Genomic DNA, 10,265 nt, shown 5'->3' on the forward strand with positions numbered 1-10,265 from the left:
ACTAATTATTCAAAGCCATCTTATGAGTTTAGAAAATGTAAAACCTCCTGAGTTAAATTAATTGGACTTGAGAAAACAAGTCCATTAAACTTAAGACAATAAGTTGGATCAACTAGTCACATAAACAGTGGTTACAGACAGACCTGTTTTCTTTGTACATTTTTTAAGTTTAGAGTCAGTTGATTTGGCTGTTGCTGCTTAATATGAGACACATGATAAATATACAGGTGTAGGGACTGAATTCATTACTAGCATGTTATGAAAAGAAACAATTATAATTTAAAAGACACATATCAAGTTTCCAAGATGTTGCTTTCTACAAACTATAAAAGAAAAGTTTCTAGGGACTTTTAACTCTGTAACAGCGTATCACGCAAAATCTGCTTTTATGCTGTTTTGTTTTTATAAACGTAATTTAACGAGTTGAGTGAATGCATCATTTAAGTCAAAATGTCTCAAATTGTACAAAATCCCAGAAATAAAAATCACACATTTTAATTTCAATCAATAAGAAATTAGCAAATCTCATATTTTTTATGTTAATGTAGAAAAGATGAGTTGATTTGACTCAGTTCCTTTCTGATGTTTTACAGTGCATTTATATCTTTTTATGGCAACACTGCAAACTGTTTGCAACGTGCCTGGAAGGAAGTTTACCCCTGCAGAGTTCTCCACCTTTTGAAAGCAGGTTCAAGAGAATATTAAGGGAGGCCTTCACTGAGCTTCTACTGCAGCTCGGTATCATCTGCAGCAGCTCCTTCTATAGTCTGTCCAGTTAAAGAACACATTTCAAATGTGGATCACCTCTTTTACAGAGAAATGCAAAAGAAAACTAAAATTAATTGAAAAACAAATAGGTAAATAACTAACAGAGAAAACTGAAACTGTTTAATGGATAGTTAAAGGGACACATTGGAAGTCACAAAATTATGAGATAGGTAAAATCATCCACAGCAAAATAAAAGCAGAATGTGTATCAAAACTTAAAACGTGGATTCATTGTTAATGTCGTGTTGAGAGCTGCAACCTCAGACTCCTTCGGGGCGGCTTGGCTCAGTGGGTAGAGTGGCCGTCTTGTAACTGGAGGGTTACTGGTTCAGTCTATGGCCTGATGAGCTCATGTCAAGGTGTCCCTGAGCAAGACACCAAACCTCTAACTGCTCCTGATGGGTCATGGTTAGCATCTTGCATGGCAGCTTCCGCCATCAGCGTGTGAATGTGATGTATAATGTAAAGCGCTTTGGGTATCATTTGAGGTATAGTAAAGCACTATATAAATACAGAACATTTATCATATTCTTCATGGAACTTTTTGGATCGTTGTCTTTCCCAGTCAGATAATTGAGTTCCTGACTATCCACCTGTGTTCACACCTGGTCCTTATTAAACACTCATTAAGCCCAGGTATATAAACCAGCCACTTTCTTGCTTCTTGTTCCCAGACCTTCTATATTGTTGGTTCCATCCCTGTACCTTTTACCTCTCTCAAAAACTGTTGACTATTAGTCACTTGAATCTTAAAACCTGCTGCTGTCTGACTGTCCTGCCCTCGTCTTCGAATTGTTTGTCTGATTTTGTGTCTCATTTCAGTCCGTTCATTAATCACAATCCTTTAATCCAACCAGTACTGCCTGCTGGTGTCTGCATTTTGTTCCTCTTTCCCTGAATGGCAACAAGGGAAGAAGATTCGAATAACTTGACAAATGCCTCTGCTTTATGAGAGTTTTGTTGAAAAGCCTGGCTCTGTCAATCCTGCTTCATAGTACACCTGTTGGATGTGTTCCTTTGTTTCTGACTTGGTGCTGGGGTGTGTTTTGTCACTCAGATTCTGACAACCTTTGAGTTTATTTTCCAATAGATTTGAAACCCTGTTCAACCAATTATCCAAAGAGAATTGTACACCTGGTTTAAGGTTACTATCAAGTCTTTGCAGTGAACTAATCTGAGCACTCCATTCCCCTCTTTGTCCTATTAAAGTTTGCCATCTACAAGCTGGGAAGCTTTTTATTCAGCTGCATTTTGCTGAAAAGTGCACAAAGATGCCTGCTTTTACCTGATTCACAATACAACTGTCAAACTGATGGAGTGCCGCAGCCATAAAGATGTAAAAATATACTTCTGTGATTCACTGTTTCACTTGTCTAAATGTCATATAGCTGAGAAGCAGAGCTAGAACAGAACATGTGATACTGTTGGGCTGGAATACGATTATTTTTCCAGCTATAATGCACCAGAAAGGGGAGGGGGGCAGGAGGTGCAGTGCATCACATTACAGAAGCAATATGCTCTCAAAATGCCATTTCACTGTGAGCGAAACCAGAACAGGCAGGCTGGATGTATGAATGTACACTATCTCGCAGATAACACACATGACTGCTCGCATACACAACACAAAGAGGACAGTCTGTCTCGTCACCAGACCACCTTCTGTTAACGTTGACCCGCCTCCCTGCAGCAGTAAATACACTGTTCGTGCTGCAAGATGAATGACATCAATCACACATCCTGATCGGGCCACACAAGCTGCAAACACATTGTAATCCGCTTGCTCTTTCGCAGACTAATTCTCATTTTTCTTTTCCTTTGGGTTGTTTCATGAGTGAAATGAACTGGCACTGCTGAGAGCCAAAACAGTAATTATTTATTGTCAGGCTCCGGTACTTCCATCCTACAACTTGTAGGAATGTGTTTTTCTTCCTCTGAAAGAAGAGTCACTTGGCACACAGGAGGCAATAAAGGGAAGAACTTTGTTGTGAGTTTTTCTAAGTTTAGTGAAGGCATTTTTATGAATTAATTATTAAACAAATTAATTTCTAGGTACTGCCAAAACACGAGTCACAAATCTCTTCTCTCTACAATATAGACCTCAAAGGTTAAACATTGTAAGTTTAGTTTTCTGCTCAAACAGGCAGTATATGATTTAAATTTCTATGCACAAAAATAACATTTTTACGCTGAGGATTTAAAATAAAAAATGTGACTTCCTTTTTTTTCCACCTGTTGTTGAAAAATCCATATTAGAATTTTCTGCCATTCTTCTATTAAAAATTACCAGATAAAATGTGTTCATGTTGAAAGTCAGACAACTTTAATGAGGATTTCCAATCTCAAGACTAATTATCTGACAGTTTCTAGAGAATTTTCAAAGCTGAATACATGCTGTTGCTACAATTATTGCAACTGTGTGCTGCCACCAAGTGACACCAACAAAGAAGTGCAGTGTGGCTGGTGTGTTTGCTTCTCCTGAGCAACACCTAATACTGACCCCGATGTAGGTTTTGGCACATCAAAGCCACAACTGAACATGTTTGTCATCTCACTGAGGTTCAAGACTTCAGCGCCATGACCTTTTTGCATTTAACAATCCCCATCATGCAGCGTTGACATGAATGCACTCTGGATATCTCCTCATATCTGGAGCATTTGCTCTATACGAAGGTCACTCTCATCAGGGCCTATTTATAGGTGCAGGGTCCATATCAAGACCTGGGTTGCTTTTCATTATCAGCTTGCAGAGGCTTAGTCCAAGGGCACAAGAGGTTATATAAGAGCTTTTAAACAAGGGCCCAAATCTCAGCATGACACACGTATTTCATGCTGCAGGAGCAGACTGACGACAGGACAAACTAAGAAGGACGCTTGACATTTCATAATCCATATTTCGCACAATCACTGGGCATTGTTTCCCTACATATTGCATACTGTCAGGTACATATGACATGCTGGTGAGATGTGCATCAGCTGTTTAAACACACAGATTCTTCCATAAGTGTCCAATAAACCCGCTGAAGTCCACTTTCAGAGATCTTGAAGCTATTGTTGGTGTTACTGTCATACTTCAAATAACAATAGCTGGGCATAAACCCAGTAACACACACACACACACGCACACGCACACGCACACGCACACACACACACACACACACACAGATGGAGCAGAGGAATGTGTACAATGTGTTGTCAGTGGTTTGTGCAGTGCAGCTCAAGTTTTGCTTTCCAAGGCTGGGAGTTATGGAGGACGACGTCACGGCTAAAAATACCCAGTCCAGGTGTTCCGAAATCTAACATCAGCTAAGCAGTGATGCTTCATGTGGTTTTATTTCTACCATCAAGCTGCTTTTCAAGCTGTTTTAGCTGCAACTTACCAAATCCCTAACAAACTCCAAAGTTGATTTCTGAACAGCTTAAAAGCAGTCTTTGTTTGAATGTACTCACCTTGTTAATTTATTATCCAAAATCTTTACTGAAATTCTTCCGGTTTGAGGTAAAAGCATTTTTTTAAAAAACAGCATCATTTGTTTTTTTCCGGATGAATATGGTGATTCATTCATAGTGATATTTCTACGAGATCTATTTCAACCTTATGAAGTTGAGTGCATGTAGGTAACAGCTGTTGCCCCCCCCACCCCACCCTCCCCTGACTTTTCATCCTTCTTTTTTAATCCATCATCAGCTAAGCTGCTTCCCGTACGTGCCGCACATAAACCAACGGGTGCCAATAAAATGAAACACGATAAAGCCAAGTACAGATATGGAACATCAAAGACTGAAGCAGCAGCAGGTTTATTCATATCCACTTTAATTGTCATAAGGTGTCATAGCAAAACAAAATATTCCATGGCAATAAAAAAAAAACAACAGGTATCTACTCATCCTTCACTTTAAGTGCTCTGAGTCATTGCACTGAAAATGGCCATCAAGCAAATGGCAGTACAGCTGACGGGGGGTTTATACGTGCTTTTGCTTTGTGCCAAATTCCAACAGTTTTCAAGCCGATTAGGCTTCAGATTTCATTTTTCTTTCTAGACAACTTCCTTCCTTTTTCCTGCTCTCAGGTGATCAGCTTTATTGCTTGTAGAGTCTCACTGAGCTCCACCGCCGGTATCGAACATCTTCTTGCGGCCTTCCATGCCGGACATGGCCTCCACGTTCTTACGCCAGTCGCCCACTTCAGTAGTGAGAACCTGAGAATGATGAAAAAATGTAAATACAGAGCAATATCAATATTAACATGTATCTTTCTGCAATCCTAGACATCATGGGAAAACAGAGGATTTAGAGAGCTGTGACTGAAGATACCTTGTCCTGTTTGACGTCCTCCTTCTTCACAGACTTGAGGTTGGCTCTCAGGTCCATGGAGCCCTTGTGTTTGGAGCCCAGCAGAGCTCTCATCATCTCATCTGCTGACACCCTCACCTTTCTCAGGGCAGGCTTTTTGAACTTGCCCCCAAGGTCCTGTACCTTCAGTTTCAGCTCATGGATCTAAAACAATAACACACAAAATATATAAAACTGCAAATAAAAAATAGCTCTTTGCACTCACACCTCTGGGAAAATCTGCCCATTAATGCACTTTTAAACATCTTTGGAGGTATAAATATGCTAATACAGCAGCAATAATACTTCAGGAAGATTTTTTTCTGACACAGTATGTTCTGTTTTGAACTAAAATTGTTGTGTTTAACAAAGTGAATAAGGGATTTCAGCTCTGGTGTTGAGACTTAAACTCTTTTTTCAATTTTAGAGGTACAATATGTGCTTTATGCAGGAGGAGCGTAAGAGACACTTACATCTTTGTTGTGTTTGCCCACTTTGCTCTCACAGTCATATCTCTCCTCGTCCACAATGTCAATCTTTCCATGAAGCTCCTTGCATAAGTTCTAAAACACATAATATAACATATTTCAAGCACATTAGTTAAATATGCTCACCCATTTTCTGCACAAAAGCTGATCTGCTGTGGTTTGTAACTCTTACTTGTAGCTCTTCCAGTGACATTCCAGACAGCTGCAATGGGGGAAGCTTCTCTCCTAGATATCGCACTTTCTCCTCCTCCCTGTCCTGCCTCTCCTTCTCCAGATCCTCACAGGCTCTTGTGAGGAGAAGCATCTGATTGGACATAATGGAGTTAAATACACAACAAACTGGCCACGGAAAACTATTCTACAGACTCCCAACATGAATTAATGTCAATACACAGGGTGGTAGAATGACGTCTTTTTCATATACAGCACATTTTTTACTACAGATAAGTAGCTTCACAGTATACACAATCTACATGACTGCGATTTGCCAGAAAAGGTGTAAACCAAAGGGTACTAATATTGAAAGCTTGTCTGTAGAAAGACTACAGTGTCTTTTAACTAATATGTAAAGATATAAATTGTGTTTTGATGAGAAAAAAATCTGATCTAAATAGTCACATTGAGCTGTAAACCCGGGTAGCCACCAAATCAACCTAAACGCTGCAGTTCCCTTATCTGAATCCAATTGAAAATAATTTGAAATGAGCACTTCTCAACATGACATGTTTTCAGTGGGTACCTAAGTACATCTGACAGGGCCGTGGGAGTATGTCAAACTAAAAGTACATAATAACCACTTACTTTGAGGGAGAGCTTGCGAGAAGCCGAAATCTTCGACTTCGGCTGTGGAGAAAGGTATTTGTTAATACATTTTCACAACAGATATTACAATTTAGAATCCTGACACTGTGGAAAAAAGTTGTACAGCTTGCACTAAACAAAACATGTGTTGCACCTTCCAACAATAGTCAAGCATATTAAAAGCTTCTTTTAGGGTCTTTAAAACTCTCATGTGTCCATCTTTAGCTGCCCAGCAGCGGGTCCATATACAGTAAACTTGCATGGAAAGAGACCAGTGTCACACTCTACACCGCTTACTGCAGCTGCATGTGCAAAGATAATGCTTTATTATTAGGATGGAGTCAAGGGGAAAGCTCTCACGGATGCTGATAACAATTCTGAGAGATAACCACTGTCAGATCTTTGCCATGTGCATAAGGACAATGTGTCCCCACTCCATGCATGCAGGATTAACACAGTGGAATATAGCTGGCTCACCTTATCCCCTTTGGGATTCATCGCTGTGAGTATGTAGAGCTCCTGAAACAGGGACAAATGAGGGTGATGATGCTGTAGGCAATCACAGGTCCGGTTATATTAGAATATTATTTTTATATATAAATGAATACAACTTTCAACTTTGAATTCAGCAGTTAGACAAATTTGAAACAGCAATCAGGGATAGAGGAGAACAGGAGTTTTCTTACCTCACTACAGCTGTAATCGCGCAAAAACAAACACATGAAGGGGAGACAGACGTGTGTATTAGTAAAGTTTTGGGATAAAATGTCATACCATTGAGCTACAATGTAATCCGAGCCATCAAGGCTTCACATAGCACACAGTCGTCAACATCCTTTGACAAGAGGATTAAGCAAGGACAGGACAAGAGCAATTTTGCTCCATTGTATTCAGCATCATCAGTTGTTTTGCAGTATAACTAAAGACATCTCAGCTGATTTCTTAATAGATTATACCAAGTACAGTAGAAATCACAAGCAAACCTAGCTGATCAGATCATCAAAATAGCTTGAAGGTAATGTACAAACATTTAGCAATTAAAAAACTGATGAATAAAATAGTTTCACTACAGTAGCCCTGGTGAAATATTATCCTGTTGTCTATATTATCTTAAATTTTTCATCATTAGTTCCTGAACATTGCAAGAAAATCTTAAAATTATATTGAAGTAGCTTTAAACATTAATTATTCACCTAAAGTAGAAGAAAAAAAAAAACACATTTAGAAACTACATTAAAATTAGAAAATGTACTTAAAGCCAACATCTAGTAAACCAGTTGTCGTTTTACCTGTGAATGTGTGTCTGCAGAGGTGTCGGGAGTCAAACAGTGGCTGCCGAAGACAATGGGGAGCTTTTTATGTGAGGTGGGTGGCGAGTGGGCAGCAGATATAACGTCTGGTCCCAAGAATGTGCTGGCAGGAGACCAAGCATGAAATATCACCTCCCCTGACACTGTGACAACACTAGGAAGTGTAATAATACATCATGACCATTGCCTTAATGGTATTGTCCAAATATTGCCACTTGGTGAGTAAAATTATCTTATTTTGTCCCTAATGAACTTGTAATGGCACCATTGTATCTTCTCATGAGGGAAATGTTTGAATTGTTGAGGAGTTTTTATGTTTAGCTGGAGTCAGCAGCAGCTTAGCTTAGCTTAGCATAATGACTGTAAACAAGGACAAACAGCTAACATGGTTGTGTATAAACATAATGGAATTGGCTAACCAGCACCTTTAAAGTCGGTAATAAACTTGTTTTTGTGTGTTTGTTTAAACATTACACATACCTAAATATACAAACACACTTACTGAAAATGTATGATTTACACTCTACACTTCAGTTGTCTGAGATATATGGTAAATTATTGAATTAGGAATTATGTTTATATAAAACAGTATTGGAAACTGGGTGTGATGAAAAACCGAAAAGGTGAAGTCATGTTTGAATTAATTATTAGCGTCAGTTGCAGAGACAGAGGGTGACATCCAGATTCCCACTTAAGGTTAGGTGTATACAACAAAAGCTGTTAAACCATTGCAAACCCAACCACCTTTCAACAGCATGTAGTCTTAAAATTGCCAAAACTGCTGATGTATCAGTCAAACTGTAAAAACAGAAACAATCACTGCAGCTGCAACATTTGTCTTTTTTAAAAAAAATGTTTTTATGGTAATTCAGCTGTCACAAAAGACAAATTTCACTTCTTTCTACTTCTTGCCATGGTTGTGTTGTTTCCTCAAAGGTACAGGACTTATATTGCAATGAAAAATAAGCCCACAGTGGGTAAAAATGTGACAGGAGAAAACAATGTCCCGGATCTGTTTGGGGTTCAGAGGGTTAAGAATAGACTAATGCTGTGGTTTTGGTTAGATAGTAATGAACACATACTGTCTCAAGTCCCTGGACTTTGTATTAAAGACTAGGTCTCTTTTTAACTCCTGTAATCTAAACATATAATCACAGTAATGACATTCATGGGTTCAAGATAAAGAGTCCATTATTTTAGTAACAATGATGCAGTTGATGAGCATCCAAAGCCCTCATGTATGGCAAAGCACACAATCATATTCTAAGAATAGGTCATGGCCCTTTCCCATTATAGGCTGCTTTTAACTGTGGTAACACTATCAACACATCAGACAAGATCCAAGGAAATTACTGACTTCAATTAGGCTACTTAGCATTTATTTTCTGACCATTTCCCTGGTACCGAGTCAGAAATGTAAGTAAGTGGCAGCAAAGGTCAGTCAAATGTAGGGCGTTTATCTGTATGGGAACCATGCTGTGCTGATGGTGCTCTTTTTATTATAAAGTGTAAAGTGCTATAATCTAGGTTGAATAACAGGAATTGGCTTGTATGACACCAAAGCTATTCTAATCACATTTGCTATGATAAAAAATACTGGTTGGTGTGATTATATATAATAGAAGAATAATAAGTTGTTGTTCTGCTTTGCCAGTTTGGCTCTGAGTTCAATGGAGGATAATGAGGAGGAGTAATAACAGGGTTAAATAGTTGATATTGTGAAGATCTGTAATTTAAGTTAGACTGCATATGAACTGGGAAGGGGGAAAAGGGTAAGGAAAGGAAAAAGACCACTTAAAAGTGTTGGGACAATATCACCCACTGAGAGACATATGAAAATTATAAGAAAATATGTCATCACATTCACATGTCATAACCATGAAAGTCTATGTGCTTCTGCTGGGATAAAACAAGCTTAAGAATACAAAAGTCCCCTTTCCAAGAAATGACTGAATGTTTGTAGGAAGATAGTTTTTTTTTTTTTTTTTTTTTTTAAATATTAGAACATCAAATACAAAGAACTTGAGGTGTTTGTTTCTTATATTATCATCTACATAAAGTCAGATAATGTAAATCACATCCTTGGGGAGTTATAGTTTCAGTCCTCAATGCTGCAAAGATAAATATTAATTTGTTTACATCCAAATATGAAACTTTACGTGTACTGGTAATTAGAGTTTCCCTGCTTTAAGCCCTTGACCCTCTGAGGTCTGTTTGAAACTTCAGGTGTTAAAAAATATAGCTTGGCGCCCGGTTAGCTCAATGGGTTAAGTGGGCGGCCCATGACCCTGGTCCCCGATGCAGCAGCCTGGGTTTGATTCTTGCTCACGGCCCTTTACTGCATGTCTTCCCCCCACTCTTCTCTCTCCTTTCCTGTCTGTCTCCACTGTGCCTATCTAATAAAGGCAAAAAAAGGACATATATACATCCATCCATTATCTATACACCGCTTAATCCTCACTAGGGTCGCGGGGGGGGCTGGAGCCTATCCCAGCTGACTCGGGCGAAGGCAGGGGACACCCTAGACAGGTCGCCAGTCTGTCGCAGGGCCACATACAAAGACAAACAA

At 39.0% G+C, this 10,265-nt stretch overlaps 1 protein-coding gene across 2 annotated transcripts; it reads right to left on the minus strand.

Moving 5' to 3' along the window:
- Positions 1-4,547: 4,547 nt before the first annotated feature.
- Positions 4,548-7,123, minus strand: LOC111571513 (troponin I, slow skeletal muscle-like). Of its 2 annotated transcripts, none has more exons than XM_055006274.1 (7): positions 7,073-7,123; positions 6,864-6,905; positions 6,387-6,428; positions 5,758-5,889; positions 5,571-5,660; positions 5,080-5,262; positions 4,548-4,964 (listed from the first exon to the last, which is right to left on the minus strand). In XM_055006274.1, exons 1-7 carry the CDS (start codon positions 7,106-7,108, stop codon positions 4,863-4,865), a joined length of 627 nt encoding a protein of 208 aa, XP_054862249.1. In that variant the 5' UTR covers positions 7,109-7,123; the 3' UTR covers positions 4,548-4,862. The 2 variants fall into 2 exon arrangements, with proteins under 2 accessions (XP_054862249.1, XP_023130479.2); XM_023274711.3 differs by having other exon boundaries at positions 6,864-6,935.
- Positions 7,124-10,265: the final 3,142 nt, after the last annotated feature.

Source organism: Amphiprion ocellaris, chromosome 21 (genome assembly GCF_022539595.1).
Source record: "Amphiprion ocellaris isolate individual 3 ecotype Okinawa chromosome 21, ASM2253959v1, whole genome shotgun sequence".
In the NCBI taxonomy this organism is placed as follows: domain Eukaryota; kingdom Metazoa; phylum Chordata; class Actinopteri; family Pomacentridae; genus Amphiprion; species Amphiprion ocellaris.

What these genes read in the sequence shown, in the direction of transcription:
- LOC111571513 (XM_023274711.3), bottom strand. Translation starts at nt 7,108, where the DNA reads ATGTGTTTGTTTTTGCGCGATTACAGCTGTAGTGAG. An exon ending in CTCGCAAGCTCTCCCTCAAA is followed by an intron (nt 5,890 to 6,386) that starts GTAAGTGGTTAT and finishes ATGTCCAATCAG; the next exon opens with ATGCTTCTCCTCACAAGAGC. An exon ending in TGGGCAAACACAACAAAGAT is followed by an intron (nt 5,263 to 5,570) that starts GTAAGTGTCTCT and finishes TTATTGTTTTAG; the next exon opens with ATCCATGAGCTGAAACTGAA.